Source organism: Cyrtonyx montezumae, unplaced genomic scaffold, assembly GCF_038088225.1.
Source record: "Cyrtonyx montezumae isolate F1298 unplaced genomic scaffold, pur_monq_1.0 scaffold_3, whole genome shotgun sequence".
Lineage (NCBI taxonomy): Eukaryota > Metazoa > Chordata > Aves > Galliformes > Odontophoridae > Cyrtonyx > Cyrtonyx montezumae.
The window spans coordinates 114,612,076-114,634,277 of record NW_027072034.1 but is presented as its reverse complement, the minus strand read 5'-3'; the positions used below and the strand labels follow the sequence as shown (position 1 = coordinate 114,634,277).

Below are 22,202 nucleotides of genomic sequence, written 5' to 3'. Positions count from 1 at the left end.
ATTATGACAAGTTGTGAATGAACCTCTCTCTCATCTTCCTCGCAGAAATGTTCCTATAGTGCAAGAACTTTTAAGATTTTTCCTGGTTAGTGTTGGGAATAAGATAGGTGAACTTCAGGAAAGCCTGATTTCATTCCAAATACAGATTTGGTTTATGTGATCAAAATATGAAATAAGACAGCTGCAAATCCTCTCTGCAAGAGCAGTGTGCTACAGTTCGCAAATGAGCAGGAAAAAAATGGTCCTTATCACAGGTCAAGCAGATTCTGATTGTGAGAAGAAAAGCTGTCCTATATGGAAAAATCAATACGATTTATATGGAAGAGCTTTGTTGATGTGGAAGAAATGTCTTTGTTTGCTTTGTAGTTGAGATAAAGTAAATCATCCTCAAACTGTTGGACTGAGTCAAAAGCAACATCTGTTTATGAAATGCTGTACTGTTGAACTATTTATCGTCATAAACATTGACATGTGACATTTTTCCACATAGCCAGACAGTGTCAGCTGTTACTTTAGGACCTTATCCACACAACTTATGCCTTTATTCTGATGTACTTTCTATCTAACTATTCCAATGTTACCAATATATGTAGGGTGCTCCAAAAGTAACAGCTCCTATTTTTTTCTCCCTGGAAACTACAACAGCTACAAAGAGTACTGTAACACTGTTTGATAGAGCACATTCTCAGCTACAGAGCACTATTTTGTAATCCTTTTGTCCAGCCACACTCCCTTGTGTTTTAAATTGGTGCCTGAGTAACAACTAAGGAATTGATCCTGAAACATCAGTTTGTTCTTTTTCATTTGTTTGATTACAGGTGAAGGAGTTCAATTTCCGTGCCAAGTGCATATATACAGCAGTAATGGTACGCAGAGTAATTCTGGCTCAAGGAGAAAATAAAGTAGATGACAGAGACTACTATGGAAATAAACGCTTGGAGTTGGCTGGGCAGGTAGGTTTTTACTTCAGAGCTAAGGCACTTTTGGGATTTTGTTAGTACCTGCTTTTAAAAGATGCATAATAAGGGGCATCCTTGTCTTCTCAATTGAAGCGTTTTCCTCGGAAAAGCTAATGAAAATAAAATCAGTATGTACTCTTAGATAGGTTGTTAGGACTAATAAACTGCATCCTGACTTCTCTGCTGCCCCTGTACCAAATGAAAAGGCAAAACAGTGTAAATACTACATCAGTTCTAGCCATTCTAAGATAGTGCCAAGACTTCTGCAGTAAATCCATCCCTTTGTCTCCTTATGCAAGCAGCATGGTAAGGGAACCTATATATGAAGCCTGGGCTGAGCCACTTCAGGGAACCCAGCTTCTGCAGCAGCTAGCAGAGCAGCTGCTTGAGCCGTCTGTAATTTGGAGAAGACCCTATGATTACTTATTTGTTGTCAACTGCCTTTCTAGCCTTCAGAGTAGCATGAATAATATGTGGTTTAAAGCCTTACAAGACACTTCTTTTTTGGCAGTGAGTTCTGATCTGAGCCTTAAAGAGAGGAAGTGCAAACACTTGGTTTGCTTCAGGAGCTCTTGCCATATTTTCTGGGTGCAGCTGTGTGCCTTCTACTTGTGATAGAAGTATGACTAGTGGGAAAAATCTTCAGTTTACTGAAGGCAGAAGTAGAAGGGATTACTTGAAACTTCAGAGAATAATAAGTTAACTTGACTGACTAATGAAAGAAGGCTTCTGCTTGCTGAATTTTTGCATGATTGGCCTACAAGGAGACTGGCAGCTTACAACTGTTGGCCAAACAATGTTTAAAAAATTATAGGATCTTTAAGGTTGAAAAAGACCTCTAACATCATTTAGTCCAACCATCAACCCCCATGTGTTTTCCTAAAGCAGTAGGAATTTCCTATTGGATGGAAGAACCACTTAATTACCCTGGCATGGATGTTTTCTTTAGATAACAATTTGATCTCGTTGTAATCTCTGTGAATTTAAGTTGGAGTTATGGCAGTCAATATAATCTGTAGTTATTGATCGTGCATCAGAAATCCAAACAAATCTACATAATGTAATGGGGGAACCTGTGCATTTCTGCTTCCCACATCCTTTGTATTGGGATTTCTGTTGCAGCACAAATAACAATATCCATTAGTTTTGTTCCAATCTGGTGGGAATTCTCATCTTACTGTACTTTTATTCAGGAGTACAGTGCATATTGCCTCATATTCCTATTCTCCTTCCCGCTCAGCCTTCTCCACACATGTGACTGCATATACAGATTGCTTGTGTGTGCAGTCACTTCAGAGTAAAAATCTTTGCTTCCCTGGTTGTCTGAAAAACTAAGATGATGCTCTGAGTACAAATTAAACAATGAAAAGCCATTAACTGCATAGGAAAGGAATTCCTTTCTTCAAGTTAATGTGTGATTGTCCATCAGGCATCTTCTTGTGGCAAAGCAGAAAAAGAAGACATAAGTGCGATATTCCAATGGGACAAATATTTCAGTCTACTATTGATTTATTTGTTGGGTTTGGTTTGCGTTTGTTTTTGCTGCAGCACTGTTGCTGTGGATCAATGTAATGAGAGCTGCCATCATATTTTTCTTATTTAACTGGATTGAAAAGTAGTTATTTTTCTTGATAATTTAGAGGCAGAAAACGGAGCAGGTAAAAAGTTTTTACAAGCTGTAAGAAAAAGGCTTCTGCTCACAGATGTTAACAACCAAAGTTGTTTTAAATTATCTGGGAAGGGGTCTTAAATGTAGAGGATCATCATAACAAAGGCAATGCATATTTTTTCTACATCAAGGAGAGCTGCACAGGGGGGAGGCTGTAACACTCGCTTAAGAGCAGTTATGGATCCCTTGTGATATTTTAAATGCTCATTTCAAGCTGAAGACTTGAATTCCTCTCTGCTGTGTTATCAGTTTAATATTAAGTTGATTGGATTACTGACTAGAAAGTGTAAAAATCTTTTTTGTCAGTTTCTAAATGTTTGTGTTTAGCTAAAGTTTGTGTGGATAAAATGAGCAGTGAGGGGGTTTTGTTGTTGTTAATTTTTTCTTTTCATGCCAGCGTGTTCCTGGAATAAAAATCCTGTTGATTTATAATTTGAATAAAGGAAAAAAAGAAAAGATTCCCATGTGAGGGGAAAAACATAGTGCTCTAAACAATGCAAAGACATAAAAGGCATTGTGTTTATAAAGATGTGTGAAAACAATAGCTGCTAATTTCACACCCCGTGGGACAAGAGAGTACGAAATGTGCTTTAGCTTTAGATAACAGAGTTGTATCCACTAGCCAAGCTGGTTTACAGAGCTTTCTCTTAGTCTTTCTGCCACGAGAGGCTCTGTAGGCCAGGTGCCAGCTGAGGTGTTAGCAAAACCTACCGATTTCAGGCTTAATCTTTTCACCTACCTTTTCTGTTTCCTTAATGTGTTCATTATTTGCGAAGCATTACTCTGTTCTTTGTCCTCATTTTTTTTTGTTTCTAATGCAGCTTGCTTTGTATGGGTGAGATATGGAACAGCACCAAAATCCGGCACCCTGGAAAGCAAGGGATTTCTACCCTGTGACAAAAGAATACCGCCTTGACTTCAGAGATTGCCTAATCCCAGCTGTTCTGATAATATAATTAAGGCTGCCTAATGTCTTTAATTTTGCAGCCAGTTTGTGTGAAAGGGAGAATTTGGCACTCAAAAGGCTTAAACGTTAAATAGCAATCTCAAGGCGCCTAATTAGAATTCTCTGACATTAAGCTAATTGGTGAAACTGTATTTCAGCAGCTTAACTTCTTTATTAATTTTTCTTTGGATTTTCAATGAAAATCAATTGATGAGCTGTCAGTATTTTTTTTTTCTTAAATATAATTCGCTCTTTACTGATTCTGACTTAGCAGGCTGAAAGGCCTTGGACTAACTATGAAATCCACTGAATATTATCACTGGCATTCCATCCTTTTTTCTTTAATCACTTACTCTTGACCTAAATAATGTGGTTATTGTGAGACTCTGCCTTGCCAGATAGAGCTCTTACAGTCTGAGAGTCCATGAGTGAAATTAGCAAAGCGTAACACTTTTCAGACTGGCAAATACTAGCAAGTTTGTCTACTTGGGGTATAGCTTACTTTATTAGTTTGGAGAAGAAGGATAATGTGATGTTATAATCACTACAGCACGTGGAATTAGGAGCCTTTGTAAAGATTTTAGAATCTTGAAATCAAAAATTGAACTGCTGTCTTTTTTATCTTTTTATGTGACCTTTTTTTGTTTTGTTAATGTCCTGCCCAGAAACCTGTTGAGATCAGATGTATACCAGGATTGTTTTCAGAAGAGTCTGTTTCATGTTTAATCAGACTTTCAGACATCCTAAAACTGTGCACTTCTCTTTTCCCTCCATTTGAAACACATCCTTCATAATCTCATTTTTGGCAATCCCAGTGGGTTGTCCTTCCTAATATGGTACTTCATGGAAGATGTTTTCCTTTGTGGTGGAATTTGGTTTAAAAAAAAAAAGCTGTGACACTGCAGTGAGTCACAGGTGACTAGATTTCTTTCAGCTGTAGTGGGGAAGTGTTGTATTGTAAAATGGTAGTACAGGGATAAGGAAGGAAGAGGATCTCCAACACCTTTCCCTTGTACCAAGACCAGGTCAAAAAAAAGAAGGAAATTTTTATCAAAGACTCTATCCTGAATGGAAGTAGGATTCTAGCTTTGTCAAGAGTTAATGTGAAGTGTACATTACCAGTGTTTTGTATAGGGTTTTGCAATTTAATGACACAGTGTAAGTGCTCCGTACTTTTTTGGAGTAGGCTGTCTTAGTCCACTCTTAATCTTCATGAAAACCAGTGAGAATCTTGTATTGCCAAGTCATATATTTGCATGAATTTCTGGTAGATCTTGTTATACTTAAATGCATATGATTGTGATGAAAAAGGTGTTTTATAATTTAGCTCCTTTACAAATGACATGTAATGGCCCATCCCATTGATAGAAAGAGTAGTTTGCATTCTTTGTTTCCAGAAGAGAAGAACACGTTAAGACTATGTTTAATGGATACAGTTATAATTCAGTTTTAATTCTTCACATACAAAAATTAAATTATACAAGTGACACCAGGACATCTTGGTTTATGATGGCTGAATACATAGCCTGTTCTACCTTAGAACACCTTGGACATTGAGAACTACCATTTCTGGCATTTGATAGCTGCTGCATTTTTATTCCTCCTGACTTTCGGAGCTGCTATAAAATTAAGTCCCAGGACAGGAATGTCAGGCTTTAGAATTTGCGCTGCTTGCTAATCACTGTGAAAGCATTGAACTATATTGCACGATACACTTGAAGTATTTTGGAAAACTGTTAGTGCCCACAAAGAAAGCTTGAGAAAATTAAATGCAAAGTAGAGTGTAGAGAAAGTCAGACTACAAACATTAGAAGTGTTTACCTTTCATGGAGATTTCAAATATAGAAGTTATTATACATATGCAGGAAAAATTTGGTTCAAATAGCAACACTTCTGAAGAGATCTGTTGGTGTGGTTGTTTTTTTTCTAATTCACCTGCTTTCAGTAGATTTGCTTAAACTTGTTGGGTTTTTTTTGTTTTTGTTTTTCTTTTTAAAGAACCAGATGTATTATCTGAGGTAGTGACTGATTTTCCATAGAGTGTGATTTTTCAGAAGGTAGCTGGATAAAAGTGAACCTGAGTGAGGAAGCTGCGTATGTATCCTGAGATATGGGTATGTCCTGCCAGTAGTTAAGAGCAGAGGTTGCTTCTGAGCCCTGAAAAATGTTTTAGTTCTGCTTGTCCAGGAGCTATGGTAACTGCTGATGGATGGTCATATGAAAATGTTGTGAAGGTCAGTGTAAAACAAACAAAAAAGATGGATAGGCTGGATTTCAACTGACCAGAAGTATAAGGGTAGAAATATTAAAACACCTGTGTTATTCAGCATTTCCCAGACCTTAATCCAATTGTGTTATATTTCCAGCTCCTTTCTCTTCTGTTTGAAGATTTGTTCAAAAAATTTAACTCTGAGCTGAAAAAGATTGCTGACCAGGTAATCCCCAAGCAACGTGCAGCTCAGTTTGATGTAGTGAAACATATGCGCCAAGACCAGATCACCAATGGCATGGTCAATGCCATTTCCACAGTAAGTACTTTGGTTTAATTCTAGTCTGCAAGATTTTTCCACTGTACTGAGTGCTGAAATACTGTACATTTTGTTCTGATGAGTCCACTATTTTTGCTCAAATCTATCTAAAATTGCAAACTTCTGTGATGGACGAGGCTTTTGGAATTCACTGAAAAATCATTATTCATCAAACAAGTTTTTATTTCACCATTTATTTAAAAGCAGTGCTTGAATTACTTGTGACAGAGCAGTAGAAACAGATACATTTAAAATAGATAGTTTATCTAACTTGTGTGTTCTGCTTTGTTGTGTGGTTCATGATATTTTTTATTACTTAGTTAAGGTGAGGCTGTATCGTATGTCCAAAACATGGTTGAAAAATGATAGGAAGGGAACACATTGTGAAGGAAAGACAATTGCTAAAAAAGAGCTCTTTGAAAGGTGATGCCTTCTTAATTACATAAAGCAGCCGGTACAAGCAAATTTAGTGTGAGGAAATTTGTAGCTAGGAGCTAGTATTTTTTTGTTACGTCAATGATAATGATACTGCACTGTTTAACCAGGAATACTACCAGACCAGCTATTCATGTAAGAAGATTGGAATTAAGTCTAGATATCTAATTTGTCTTGCTTAGATTTTTGCCCGTAGAAGTTTAGATATTTGTCTTGGTTTGATTGTTGCCCATATCTGTCTTCTACTACAGTGGATATTTTTGTTCATGCCAGTGGACTAGAACAAAATGTATTTACTAACTTTGTCTCTTACCTCACATACCTGCAAGAATAGTTTGTGAGATAATCCACGAAATGTAGCTAGTAGCTTGTATTTTTAAGAAATGGGACAAGTGCAAGTATTTTAGTTGCTGGTAGTCAGTGTGCAACTTTAGTCCTTAATCTTTGGAACTCTTGAGAGAGCTTTTCTGCTTAGTACGAAACTGAAGTTTTTCTTCATATCTTGTAAACAAAATTAGCTCCACAAATTGCATTCAGAACAACCAACCAGTCTGTTACTTCCAAATCCCAGTGTTCAAAGCTTATCACTGTTTAATTTTACAAGTGCCCCAAATGTAGTTAAATCTCTACAGTGCACATACCCAAAACAATTGACAGATTTATTTCTCTAAATGCTTGTGCTTTCTTCTAGCTGGTGCCAGTTTTACCATTTGGACTGACAGAGATAAATCTGCAAACTATTCAGTGTATATTGTAAAGTCTTCCTTCTTCCACTATCTTAGGACTTTTTTGTTGTTGTTGCTGTCACATATGCAGTTAAACACCATCTGCTCTTAAGCATTCAAAATCATTTCTCAGGAACAATGCCCAGTGCATACTATTCAAGAGATTAGGCAAATACCATAAACATTATTCTTGGAAACAACAATCTCCAATCTCACCAGAATGCTTCAATGATAGTCCCAAAGAGCATGAAAAACCTCAGCAGACTCGTAATTACAGCAGTAGCATGCAGAAGAATTTGTAATACTGCTGAATCCACTGTACACTGATGTTCAATGGTTCTTAGTCTGTGCATCCTGGAAATATCAAAAGGAGAGTAGGTGTGCAGAATTAGTACAGATCTAACAGACATTTCAGTGTCTACACAATCCTTCAGTGACATTGAGGAAGGAACGTTGATTTCACAGGAATTTTCAGTTTGGGTTATTTTAGTTAAGTTTGAAGGAGTCACTCTGACACTTCCAAAGCATACATTTTTTCATGTGGTTTTTTTCAGGCAGTGTTTTACCTCCCTTTTCTGTATTTGAGATTTCACAGAAACTTGGGCAGTGCAGAAAAAAATGCATGGTAGTTTAGGTTACAGTCATTTCTAGCATGAGGATAAACTACTGATTTACTGTATTCTTCCATTCGTATTCTGATAACTCGCAGTCCTTTAACAGTGAAATGGTGAGTGAGGATGGTAAACAAGTAGGAAGGTCTTTTGCTATTAGGTATTATGTCTTCCCTCTTTCTGCAATAAGGGGAAAAGGGAGGTTCTCATGACTACTGAAGTCTCTACACAGAGTCATTGGGATGGATAGTGGCTTTTTGCTGCTTATCAAAAGATGGGATTATGCTGTTAATGTATAAATAAAGAAATGAAGCAAGGGGATCAGTGCACTCTAGCAAGCAAACTCCAAATTATTTGTTAGCTGTGGTGACGTGAGTTTGAGAAAAGTTTACATGGATTAGCAGATGGCATACCTAGGGAAAACATTCAAGCTCTTCATTACCTTTGAACTGACTGGGACAAACAGTAATAATGGGACAAATGTGCTGTATCTACTGAATCAGGTACCAGGAACTATCTATATATGGAGAAGTTAAATTAAGATATGTAGTATCTAAATTTAATAGCCTGCTGAAATTTATGTTGCAGTGAAATGCTAGATATTGGTAGAGATTATATCTGCTTGCCATTTAAATGTAATTGTGTCCTACAACTTCCTCTGAAGTCCTCTGTCCTAGTTAAAAAACACAGGTAACACTGGCCGTAACAGTCCCAAAGCATGAAACTGTTGATACACGCATGAATCTTGCATTTTCTAGTTGAAGTAAACCCACTAGAGAAGTGTGGGTAGACCTAAAACCTTCCACTCTTCTTTGACAATAGGGCCTTCCTCCTTCCTCTGGGTTCTAAAACCCAAAGGTTTTAAGAAAGCACACATGACTTTGATATCAGATTTTTTTAGTATAAATGTGTTTCCTACCGAAATAAATCACAAGAAAGGCAGAACTGAAACAGGACCTGCTGTAAAAGCATATTTTGCTCAAAATACCTTTCACTGACATACTCAAAAAATGCATAGTAACGAAGGACAGAAAACATTTAAATTTTGTTAAATATGAGGTTTGATAGACCTGTGTGTGCATGATGATCAAACTTTATGTAGTTGAAGATGTTATAGTAAAATCATCTGAAAGAGCAGTTCTTCTGTTTCAACTTTAATTAATTAGTATATAAACCATTTATTAGTATATAAACCAATAGTTTATATACAGGTGGGTAGTTTAGAAAGCTGTATTATATAAATGCCCAAGTTGGATGGCCCCTGGGTGACCTCATCTAGTCAGTAGCAACCCTGCCCACTGCAGGGAAGTTGGACTCGATGTGCTTTAAGGTCCTGCCCAACCCAAGCCATTCTGGATTTCTGTGATTCAATGAAATGGGCAATATTGGCTCTGCAATGCTCCTAAGCTTGTTCAGTCTAAATCTTGAAAGAGGAACGTAGTTCTGAGACACAGATGAACTGTGGTGACTATTTTATTTTTTTAATGTTCATTGTGTTCTACAGGGAAATTGGTCTCTGAAGAGATTTAAGATGGACCGTCAAGGTGTAACTCAAGTGTTGTCTCGCTTGTCTTATATATCAGCTCTGGGAATGATGACTAGAATCTCTTCTCAGTTTGAAAAGACGAGGAAAGTGAGTGGTCCTCGATCACTGCAGCCTTCTCAGTGGGGGATGCTCTGCCCGTCAGACACTCCTGAAGGAGAGGTGAGAGACTTGTATGTTGCTGTCAGTATTTCTGTCCTGAGCAATGGTGGCACTGTTTAGTTTGAAGCAGCTGGTCCTGCTGGGAAGAATTTTGCTGAGAAGATCTCCCATTATTGCTGTGAAACTACTTGTTCTCTTTTGATTGGGACAGAAAAAGAGGAATTCAGAACTCTTATCCCTTTGTTCTGGAATGAGTATACTTTTTTGAAATTAAGTCAACCTGCAGTTTTTCTAGAAACATAATGATATTGCAGAAACTGCTTCATCTTACCTTTAAATACGCAGATATTTCAACCAAATGACTGCCAGCATCAATCTTCTTTTCTGTAGTTATTTTTTCACTTTTAACTTTCTGAGTGGAAAGCCCTATGAGAAGTCTGAACTTTCTGTCATTTAAGCAGCTGAAGTAAAATTTCACTACTTAAGATATTTAAATACTTTTTATTTCTTATTTGTCAAATTGATCTCATATTTTTATTTTCAGCTCTGCACAAAGATAGAGGTAAACTAACATTAAAATATTTAAAGAAGTTTTAGAATTGATTGTTATGACTCCATACGTAATAACTTAGAATTTATTAACCTAACTTTTGACCTAAAGATGTATTGTTAATACTTCATGTACTTTAGCTTGAAGAATTGTGTGCTATGATAGTGAAGTGTCCAAATTTTCTCATGCTGATGAATTTCCTGGATTTTTTTCAGTGTAAATAATACAGTTGTTTCTTTAAAGAGAAAAATGTAGGGTTATACGTTTTGGATAACTTCATATATACAAGCTGTATTTTTTAATTTTTAAATGCTAGAACATTACATTTCTGTGTAATGTACTAAGTTCTTCCTGCCTTCTTTCCTAATTTTCAGTGTACTTAATTTGTTTTGAATGTCTTCTGTAGCTCTGTGTAATGACCTGAAAAGAGGCTGTGGTGAGGTGGTATCTGCCTCTTCTCCTGTGTAACTTGCAATAAAACTAGAGGGAATTGCTCTGTGTTATACTAGGGGATGTTCAGGTTGGATGTTGGGAAATATTTCTTCTCAGAAAGAGTGGTGGTGCTGTACTGGCACAGGCTGCCCAGGGAGGTGGTGGAGTCACCGTCCCTGGAAGTGTTTAGAAAACGTTTAGGTGTGGTATTATTGGACATAGTGGGGAAATATTGGTGGTAGGTGGATATTTGAACTATATGATACTAAAGGTTTTTTCCAATCTTAATAATTCTGTGATTCTATGAATGGACAGAAGATTAATTTGGTTTTTATTACTTTAGGCTTGTGGTTTGGTTAAAAACCTTGCCCTGATGACTCACATTACTACAGATATGGAAGATGGCCCAATCATTAAACTAGCCAGTAATCTTGGAGTTGAAGATGTGAACTTGCTCTGTGGAGAAGAACTTTCTTATCCTAATGTGTTCCTTGTTTTCCTAAATGGTATGTATCTCTTGAGCAGTCTGACTCTGATTTGTTGCCAATTGTGAGTTAATTTTTTGAAACACTGCAAAATTTGAAGAATGGCCAAAGGCAGATGTTGTATTCCTTGTGAATTTCCTCTGTAACTTCATCAGTGAGTATTTGGATAGGGTTAAGCAGAATACACAGGTCAAATGATGGCATTTAGGTGTGTGTGAAGTTGTCCTCAGAACTCAGCAGATGTGTGTAGCTGAGAAATGGAAGCTCTTGTGAGTTTCAGTACTGTTTGTAAATGTGTTTGCATGAACAGGTACGAAAACATGTATACTCCATTACACATTTTTTGTTCAGTTGGTTTTTTAGTCATTCACCAATTAGTGGATCTTTTCAAGGTACTTTTTAAAAATAATAATGCTCTTAAAATGATAATAAGTTCAATTTATAAATCCTGAGCTTCATTCACAGAACGTATTTCTTTTTATTGCGGTCTTCATGGTTTTATATCTATTCGTGCAACTGTGTTTAAAAACAGAAAGCCAGTATTAATTGTTTGCAATACTTAGCAATGCTGTTCCCTTTAAAACTGCCTTTTAAGCAGCAACTTGCTTTGTGAATGGTTAGAAAAAATGAGACTTCAAACAAGCTGCATTGCTTTCCTTTGTTAGAAGATTGATTTGGCACGTGCGCTTAACTTCTGCTCACCTAAGTTCCTTTTCCAACTGTTCTTCCAGTATTTCTGAATCAACGATTACTGCAATATTAGATTTCAAAATAGTGACATGTTAAAAACTACAACTATAATCTTGTCAGCAGCATCCACTTCCAGGGACTAGTACTTAAGGTCTGTCACCATGAGTAAGTTCTCCATGTACCTTTGAATTAAACAGTGGTTATTCTGCAGTTCTGCCTTTTCTCACTTACATGAAAGAAACACTTGACTAAACTGCATTCCTTAGCTCTGCTTTTCTTTTGCAATATGTTAAAGATAAGGTTCAGTGAAACCACATGCACTCCTTCTGTTTCACCTTATGGTCAAAAGGGAGCAGAAGGATTGGATTCTTCCTTCAGAGGCTCTGCTTGTAGCACGGAACAAGATCACTTGTGTTCCAAAATGTAGATGATCTGGTACTAAAAGTGGCAAAACTGGTCAGTGTACTGGTTTCTTGTTATAATCCTGAAAGAATTCAGGCTTGCAGATGTCTGATTTGTTTCAAGTTTAAGTTTGTGATCTAAGATTAAAGTCTTCTAAGTGCACAGTCCTACCTTTGTATCAAGCTGTGTCTCCCTACTTAAAGAGTTTTGTTTAATGTGACACTGTATTCAGTTGTGCTCTATCTGTTATTATAAGCTTGGTTAGATGACTTTAAGAGTTTTAGTCATCTTTGTTCATCATGCATCAGAATACTTACATATTTAAAATAAATTTATGTATGTAAAAATGCCCTGCAATGATAGCAGTCGTTTGTTGAGCTAATTTTCTTAAAGAGGAATTCTTGTGCTTTTGTGAATGCTCACATATATCAAAAATATTATGTCTTTCTAAAATTTCTGGCAAGACAGCATAACTGTTCCTTAGTCAGTTCTTGGAGAACTTGGATCTATTCATAGTACGGCTGAAATCCCAGGCTGCAGAAATGTCTGCTTGTATGCTAACTAGTGAATTGGTGTGTGAGCAGAAATACAAATGAAGAAATCTGAATGAAGCAAACCATTTGGTTTTTGAAGTTATCTAGAGGCAAGCTGGTGTATGAGCTGTGAAGCCTGGGCACTTTTTCAGCTTTATTGAGATACAGATAAGAATTACTCTTTTATTCTTTGTAGCAGAAAAGGAAAATTTTATGCCAATTATTAATTCCAAGAAGTGGGAAGTACTTCTGTACACAATAGGCAGGATCAGAGTTTATAAGTAGAGTTTTGGATGTGCAAAGAATAACCCATGAACTTGTTCCCTTTCTGAATAGGTAACATCCTTGGTGTCATACGTGATCATCAGAAATTAGTCAACACGTTTCGGATAATGCGTCGAGCAGGTTATATCAATGAATTTGTTTCCATCTCTACAAATCTTTCTGACAGATGTGTCTACATTTCCTCTGATGGAGGGAGATTGTGCAGGTAAACATCCCATCAGAATTATCTAGTAGACACTGTTCTGCACACTAAGTATACTGGGTGAAGGAAGTACAGATTTAAACATAAAAAGTGTTTTCAAATGCAGCGGAATTTGAGTATTTCTTTTCTCCCTAAATAACGCTCACTCAAAGCAGATAGGTAAACACACTGTGTAGTCAGTCAACTTCCCAAAAAAAGTCCATATAGATTAGTTTTATCTTCAAAAATAAGTTAGGATAAAATACTGAATATAATAATATAACTAATAATAATAATATAACTAATAATAATAATATAACTAATAATAATATAACTAATAGCTTCTTAAAAAAGGAGGAAGGAAGAGTCAACTTGATTGGCAACTGCAGTGATGTTCCATATTCTTGGATTGTTTCTTTACTTCTTGTGTTAAGATATTGCAATATGTAAGTGAGGAACAAGCAGCCATCTCATGGGCATGATGTCACATAGTAGAATGAGAGGCTACCCTTTGCCTTCAAGAGCCCTTATCACTGCTACAGTGCTTTCTCATGCTTGTACCTGTTTGCTGTAGTAGCTGGAAAGTGTCTCTCAAACGTTTTGTTTAGGTCACTGCTTCCTGTTAACTAGACAGGGAGTTCAAATCTGTAAGGAAGGTCTCTGCCTTGAGTGCTTACACTCCTTATTGCACAGAGAGTGCCCTGGTAACAGTCATGTCACAGAAGTGTGCAAAAAGGAGTTGACTGGCTAATAACAAGGTGTAAGAGGACAAAAAAAGAGATTGAGAGCAGAATGACAAATATATATGTATTTTAGCTACATTGCTAAAAAAGCTACATAGCTAGTTGGCGTTCCACCTTTATTTGTTAGTTGAAATTCAGAGCATATTGAGTGCTGTTTGAGGCATGGTACAGACCCAGAAGTAGTAGACTTAAACATCAGCTAATCACACCCACTCAAGACATGCAGTGGTATGGGCATATCCATTAGCACAGAAACTACTTTACCAGTTAGGCTAATACAGGTTTGAAAAAGAGAAATTTCTGATTGTTGTGGGGGTTTTTCTTTCCTTTTTTTTTTTTTTTTTTGGAAGAATGAGAAGTGAAATCCTGTGTATTTCCAGGAATTAAACAAATTGCTTTGTGGCATTCCCTACCCTGCAATTGTTCAGATCCTCTTATTAACCATTTAAAAGTGCTTAGTCTTCCAACAGTTATTTAGACTTCAGAGTGGATTCTACAAGTATCTTGTAGCTATTTGCTGCTCTTTATAAGAGCAACTTGTCCAAATAGCAACAGCCCTTGATGTTTCATTCTTGCATGCCATCCTTTGTGTCAGGGTTTCCTTGTGGTAAGGAAGCCTTCAGAAGTCCATGTGTGGTTGAAATTTATGGATTCATGTGATGCAACCAATCATAAATGCCTGAAACCTTATATTTTGTAAGTAACAGCAAAATGCATTCCTGCATGTGGACATTTGGGCACAAACTGTTCACTCTCAGTTGTATGGAGTCCCTGAAGTATTCATAGAATCTAATGCTGTTATTAGCTTCATAGAATAAGAAGGTTTAGATATTTTAAAGCCATCAACAAAGTGTTTAGGTGAAACTTAGAAAATATTATTTTAAAGACTTAGAGGAAAAACGAATGTGCTTCCTTGTCAGAATTTAAATCTCATTTTTTTTCTAGTACATTTTTTTGCTCCTTAAAAGACAAAGAGCCAGTTCAGGACACCTGTGTTTTAAACCAAGGTCTGAATAATTGCTGATTACGTTTATTTGGCTGTGTCGATTTATAAAATGAGTGATATGTCAGCAGTATTCTTAAGTACTTCTAAGTACAGTCTGTTACATAAGTATTTGGTATTATAATCCTTCTTTATTTCTTTTCTTTTTTACTTGTAGGCCCTACATAATAGTAAAGAAGCAAAAACCTGCAGTAACAAACAAGCATATGGAAGAACTGGCTCAGGGTTACAGGTACTCAGTTTAAGCAGGCTATATTCATGATCTTCACATCTTTTTGTAATTACTATGTGGAAATAATTCAGGCAGTCCATCATTTCACAGTGTTGGTTGGCTATTTAGAGAAGTGTGCTCTGCTATACATTTGTATGTATAAGTTATGTGCATAAATCAGTGCTTTGTAGGTTTTCTGTTCAAAGTCAAGTGAAGTGATTATTTCTTTTTGTGGTACGAAATTTGGCAGTTACATAGAATAGACATCTCTCAGAACCTCCTCTTCCCACAAGCAGAAGACACAAGGAGGTTTCCATCTTTCTCTTGATTGAAAATGAAAGACTGCAAAACAGAACAAAATTGATCCGAAAGCAGGCATGTTCAGAATTAGTTACAAAAGTACTTTCAAATTTTTAGTTTATATGTTTAAAAACACTGTATTAGCACAAAAAAAAAAAACCCAAACCCTTTAAATTTAGCTTTTGCAAAATGTTTACAAAAACTTGTGAGGTTACACTTAATACTTGCCTGACGTTGTGGTGATGATGAATATATACAGGATATTTGTTGTTCATGTAAGTATCGTTGGTCTTTGTGAAGCAGCAAAATAAGGGGATTAATTTTTTAAAGGGGCAGTTTTCATGGACTACGTAAAATGTGAGGGCTTTAATGTAAATGAATTCTCTAGACTATATTCTACATGTTACATTCTTTCAGTACATGTATTTTGTAATGCAGTTTTTGCAGAAACTTAAGAAAAGACCATACTTCCAATGTAATTTTTTAATTTAACTACAGGAATTTTGAAGACTTTTTGCATGAAGGCCTTGTTGAGTATTTGGATGTGAATGAAGAAAATGACTGCAACATTGCACTGTATGAACATACAATTAATAAGTAAGTATGTGTTTAGACTAAACACTGGTACATAAAATAAATTCATTGGGTGACTCTCCAAAATACAAGGATATTAATAACATCATTATTTTCACACATTGAAATGACTCCTGATAGAAGGTATCGATTTCCAGACATCCTAAATTATCCATGGGGTAGTTACAAAAAGTTGTTTACCTATTGTCTTTATTTGGGAAATCTATTCCAGTTTTGGGAGAATATTTTGGGGGAATCTATTCCATATTCTAATTCTCCACAGTATGGAATACTTAAAGGTATATAAATCATTTATCTGGAGGTAGTTCAGTTTAGTTTTTCTAATAGTTGGGCTGCTTATCATGAGTAGCTTTACACACTAGGAGGGCAGAAGGGAAATTACTTCATTCATTAAACAGTGATCTTAAGATTTTGTGACTGTCCTTTGGAAAAGTTTTTTTTTCTCTTTTGATCTATGGGGATGCTAGGTAACCAGATTACAATAAATGCCTGACGGGTTGTGATGAGACCTTCCATTTGACTTTTTGATGTATAATTGACCCCAATAAAAGTGGCTGTATCATTTTAAGTATCCTTCACCATATGTTAAACCCATTCCTGGCATGTAACTGCATTGTTTAGAAAGATTCAGAGATTTTTTTTTGTGTATGTGTAAAAGATCCTCTAGCTTTTGATTGTGATTGGGGATCCCACATTAAAGGAAAGTTTCTTTAGAATTTTGAAGTGCTTTTATCTTCCTACTTATGATTTAGTGTTGCTTTGACAATATTCTGTCAACTGAGTCTATGTGTAGGAGGATATTAGTTACTTCCATGAAATATTTTATCAGTATGTTTATGCAGAGAATGCATTTTCTAGCTGCTCTGTCCTTGTCAAGCACTCATGGAAGCTTGTAGAAATACATCATTGATATCACTGGAGCTGGATGAGACCTGCGATGCTCTGTACCCTTTGCCAGATGAAATGCATTAACTCTGCTAGTTATGTTGTATTGCTCATACCCAGGTTTTGGAAGACTTCATTACTTTAAGAAATTACTCTTGCATGCTCTTTTCTGGCTTCTGTATACATGAGCAAAGAAGAATACACACAACTACAGTCTTCTGTGCTAAAATTAAACAACCTCCTTACAGCTTCAGAGCTGAAAAATTTAAGCTACCCAACATCTGACTCATCTGGGAAGGTTAATGGGAGTAGGCCATCCAAAATTATTGATTACTCAGAAACAGGAGGAGCCAGTGAGCTTCCAGTGGGGAGTGTGAAGAAATGACTCCATGATAACTGACAAAAGCTTGAGAAAATCTTGTCCAGCAACTTCCTTTGAGTTTAGCATAATTCTTTGTAATTAATAGTGTCATAAGCAACATAGAGGCACACTGCTTCTTGTCTTCAGTAATATTCCCTACATCTTGAGTACCTCCTGCTCCCAGCTGATCATCTTGCATTTTAAGTGGTGCAACCATGTTGGTACAACTTGTTCTAATAATACAACTGATACAATCCACTATTGTGAAGTGCTCCATTAACATTCCTGCTTTTGTAATGGAAGCTTCTTTTACTTACCGTATCCTCTCTTTGCCTCTCCAATCCAATTAAGTGTTCAATTTCTTCCTTACCCATTTGTAACTCTTAGTTTTAAGCTGTCAGGTTTGCCTTCCTTTCTTGTTTCCATTTCTGGCAGAGGGATTTTGTCTTACAGAAATTAACTGTTCTGAACTTTGAAGTGCTATGAGATACATCCTTGGATCTAGCATCTTCTGTGGATGAAATGAGGTTGACCTCAGTAGAAAAATATTTGTGTTGAGCTTTTATCCTATCTGAAAAATCTGTATGTAAATCCATGCATTATTACCCTCTCAAGAAATTTGGTAACTTCTCTATGAGTACATTCTTAAGCTTCTCGTTTTATTGTTTGAGAAGTCAGTAGTTCTATGAAGCTGGGTAGAATGGGAGAGCAGTCTGGGCTGTAAGTTAACTACTGGCTCTTGAGACTATTTTACAGTTCCTTGACTGCAATTGGAATTCTACTGTTTGTGTTTTCTTAAGGCAGGCTTCACTGGACACCAATACTTTTTATCAAGTGTGAACAATAGTACCTGCCCTCTAGACAGCAGGTGATCTTTAGGCTGCTGATACACACTTGTGATGTACACAGGTACCTGGGACTGTCAGGTGTTTTCGCTTCTTAGGGTTTCCAGTTCTTTCAGATTCCATTTTCCAGTGGTTTGTGCTTGTTGATATAAGTTCCTGCTAGTTTTTCTCTTCAGTATGCACTTACAGGTTATGCCTCAGCCTTCTTGAGCTTGTGCTTTGCCACATTTTAAATGTCCTTATAATAAATATTTTCCAGTTGTTTCATTCGCAAGGTCTCAAAGTTTAGTGATCAAATTAATGTTTTTAATTCAAAAAATTTCCAAGAGACTTTCCAGGTAAGTCAGATATTAAATATGAGATTTGTAGAGTTCAGTGGATTTAGGTGTGTGGGATACCTATATACATGTTGTGTTTAACAACTCCATAATTTGTGAAAGGCATATGCCTTAGGGAGGTTTAGTTACAATTATCTTTATTTTAAATTTGCCCACTTCCTACTTGTTTATGCTGATTTAAAAAGCAGACCTGCTCGAGCCAAGCTTTATTGTACATTCCATCCGTAGTTATTTGTCACTTTACGTGCGTCCTTGTGCGCGCTATGATTTAATTGTCTTCATTGAGCACAGCATTTCTTAAGCTCGTGCCAGGTAGAATGGACTTGTTTCTTGTTTGTCAGCCTTTGTACACCTTGACCATGTCATCTTATTCCTCATCAGTTGTGCCATTTAGCAACATAATTAATAACAAAATATTTGCAGAGCTTTTAAAATACTGTTTTATTACGGCATATCATCCACGGTACTGGATCTGGTTTGGAAGCAGATGTTTTCTTTCTAACTGATATTATATAACTGACCTTGAAAAACTTAAAACTACACTTTAGGGTTTACTTCAGTACCTGAATCTGTCTTGCTTCTCTTTCCTCCACATTCCCTGTGGAATTTTAGATCTCTAGAATGGTAACTTGATGCAGAGGACTCTTTGTTACATGAGATGACAATTCCTTAAGGCATTTTTGGACTTGCTTTATAAACTGATGTTTTATTGTCTGGCTGAGCTCCTTCAGGTTGTTACCTAGAGGCTTTTTCTCTCCTTGATGAAACTTTGTTCTTCTTTAATTCATTTCATATGGAAACATTTAAAATTTATAAAAATATATATCCCACATTGAATCCATATTTTGAGGCCTTACTGGCTTACATTTTCCTGAGCAAAATTGAATTAAAGAGTTATGAGATACTGCCAAATTAAATAGGTGGTATTATGTTTGTTCATAAGCCTTTTGTAATTAATGATCTTTCTTTTAAGGGATACAACACATTTGGAGATTGAGCCTTTCACTCTTCTTGGTGTCTGTGCTGGTCTGATTCCATATCCTCACCACAACCAGTCCCCACGAAACACTTACCAGTGTGCCATGGGGAAACAAGCAATGGGTAAGATTTCTAGATTTCTTTTCTTTTTTCCTTTTTAACTCCACTTTGGAGTATTATGTAGTTTTTGAGGTTGTATAGAGAAAGTATGTGATGAAAGGAGGAATGATTTCCTGCTCAACATTAATGTTTTGCTGGGAAGGGAAGAGAATACTTCCTTGCTAAGATGAAGCAAGGAAAAGTTTACTTCCAAACAGTTGGTTCTTTTGTTGTTGTTTTTTTTCCAATTGTGCTGAATGGGGACTGTATCTGTATGTCTTCATTATTAAATTTGGAGAAAATGGGGGCAGTACTGCTTTTTTTTTTTTTTTGATAGATCATTGTGACTTTGTTTTCAGCATAACAGGAGGATTGGCAGTCAGGTTTCCTCTTTATGCTGCAATGTGCTGTAAGTTTACAGACAAAAAGAGTAACAAAAAATGTTCTCACAAAGAGACAGTGCAAAGAGAAGAGACTTTTCCTCAATAGCTGTGCAGTTGCCCTTCAGAAGAAGAGTTATATTGACGTAGAAATGCAGCAATCAAATTACTAAAGAGCACACTTAGTTACTTGCCCGCTTCCCACAGCAGCAGTTTAGATTTTAGGGGGTTTTTTTGTGGGTTTTTTTTTTTTTTTTAATGAAGGTAGCAATGTAATAATGACTGCAGGGAAACGATTGAAAGAAAATTAATTTCTTATCAGTTAATAATTCTTTTTATAAATGCAGTAGATGATTGTTTAAAGAAAAAAAAAGCAACTTTCTAAATATGCTGTGGTAAGGTAAGTTCTTATCCTTCCTTTCTTGCATAGCTAAGTGAGCATTAAAGCATCGCAGTCACACAGATCAAACCAGAGTGAGTGCCCCCAGGAGCCTGAGCAGCAGTGCATCAGCTCAGACAGCTGCACTCACACTTGTGCTGCACGCGTGCTTGTAGTGATGGTGTATTGGAAGCTGAGTTACTATAGAAAAAGCACACCACTTCTGTTAATGCTCTGCATCTGAACCTTTCTTCCTTCAACAAGGCTTCTCTAGCAGAATTACTAACATAGTAACTGCCTGGTACTGAAGTGTCATGCTCAGCCACCAAAATAGCAGAAAATAGCAGCAGATGCATGTTCCCCCCCCTTTAAATAAAATTTAAAATAAAAAAATAAAGAAGAGAGGGGCGATGCAATCTTTTTTTTTTTTTTGTACAGTTCTCTTTATCTTTCCTCCCACCCCTGAGTCTCTATTTTATGACTATTAGTCTCAGAAGGTTTGGTTAGTTGCCACACACAGTTAAGCAGGATCAGTGTGTACAGAAAGCCAATTCAGTATCTGTGGAGTTCTTTTGTAGTTTTCTGTGTGAAGGTTTTTTTCCCCGTTTTGTTTTGAGTGTCATTTGCAATTCATTGTCTGTGTTTTCTGAGGTTGGTGTATTCAGCTGCTTTGACCCTAGGTCTTGCACATTTAGCTCCTTGGATACAATCCTCTGACGTTTCTGCTGACGCTAGGAACACAAAAGCCATTGAATATCTTGAGCAGTAAAAAAAGCTTTTGTTTCAGTTTGTTATGACAAAACACCTGACTTTGAGAATAAGCAGCTAGATGAAAGTATATTTTAAATGTTGGCACATGACCTGAGCTTTATTTTTCTCTGTCTGAAGTATCTGTGAGCACCCAAACCTTTCAGTAATTACTTTGAAAAAAAAACAACCACCCTAAGTTGCAATATGTAGGGGCAGAAACTGTTTATCTGAACAGCTGTAGATCAGATGAGATCTAAAGGACAATCCTCAAACAGGTTACATGTAGTTCAGACTTTACTTATGAGGGAATGTGATGCTGTACCATGTACCCCAGGCTTTTCTGCAGTTCTCCACCCTTCTTTCTTTCCCTAGCTCAGAATTGCAGACTGGCTCCAGGGTCCACACTGTCATTTGGAGACTAATGTCCAAGTGCATGGGTGTCATTCCTGTCTGTCAGAAATCAGGGGGCACAGTGGGAGCCCCGTGCTCAAGAGGAGGGGACTGTGTGCTTGGTCTGCCATGGCCCTTTTTAGAAATACCAGACATAGAGAAAGATGTGAAAGCACAGATAAAGGGAGAATGTCTCTGAGGGTGCAGTGAGATCAGCAGTAAAACATCCTTGATGAGTGTTAGATATTAAAATACAAACGTGTGAAATGTACTGAGAAATACCTCTCTTTCAGAATGGATTGTCTTGTTGGAGAACTGGGGCTATGCTGAACATAAGAGAAAAATAGATCCCAGTGAAATGAAGTTAAATTGAAATCACTTTTTGCCATAGACAATTTGCCACATGCTGTACTGTGAGTTGTACTGTGAGACTGAGGGGAAGTTGTGCTGGCAATACAGGAGCAGCTGTGAGGCCCCCAGTGGAAGGCTGACATTTCAGCACAGAAGTTAACAGTAGAGGCTTAAAATCTGAGAAATATTTAGGACTAACATACAAGAGTCTGTACTGCTTGAATTCCATGTGTTGGTACAGTAATGTTTAGAATGATCAAAGGCACCTGAGATTAGAGGTGTAATTTTAAATGCAGCTTTTCAGTCACTTTAACTTGCAGGAAATGGGTTGGTTTTATGTGCTGTACCTCTGTTACTGAGAAGCATTACACAAAAGCCTAATGTAAGAAATGAAAACACCTGTAGTCCTGCCAGCAGTCCACTGTATTGCACAGGCCTATCTCTGAGGGTGGCTGTGTGGGTCTGCAGAGCGTGTGGTGGTGGCTCCAACCCAAATGTTTTAACACAAGTCTGAGCAAG

The 22,202-nt window shown here is 36.8% G+C and overlaps 1 protein-coding gene across 1 annotated transcript in view; it reads left to right on the top strand.

Moving 5' to 3' along the window:
- The window catches only part of POLR3B (RNA polymerase III subunit B), a 69,587-nt gene that overhangs the window by 15,875 nt on the left and 31,510 nt on the right, over positions 1 to 22,202 (top strand). Inside the window, exons 12-19 of the mRNA XM_065743073.1 lie at positions 819 to 953; positions 5,941 to 6,102; positions 9,378 to 9,578; positions 10,844 to 11,006; positions 12,947 to 13,100; positions 14,980 to 15,054; positions 15,832 to 15,930; positions 19,330 to 19,457. Coding sequence (XP_065599145.1) covers positions 819 to 953; positions 5,941 to 6,102; positions 9,378 to 9,578; positions 10,844 to 11,006; positions 12,947 to 13,100; positions 14,980 to 15,054; positions 15,832 to 15,930; positions 19,330 to 19,457 — 1,117 coding nt within the window. The remainder of the gene's footprint in view (positions 1 to 818; positions 954 to 5,940; positions 6,103 to 9,377; positions 9,579 to 10,843; positions 11,007 to 12,946; positions 13,101 to 14,979; positions 15,055 to 15,831; positions 15,931 to 19,329; positions 19,458 to 22,202) is intronic.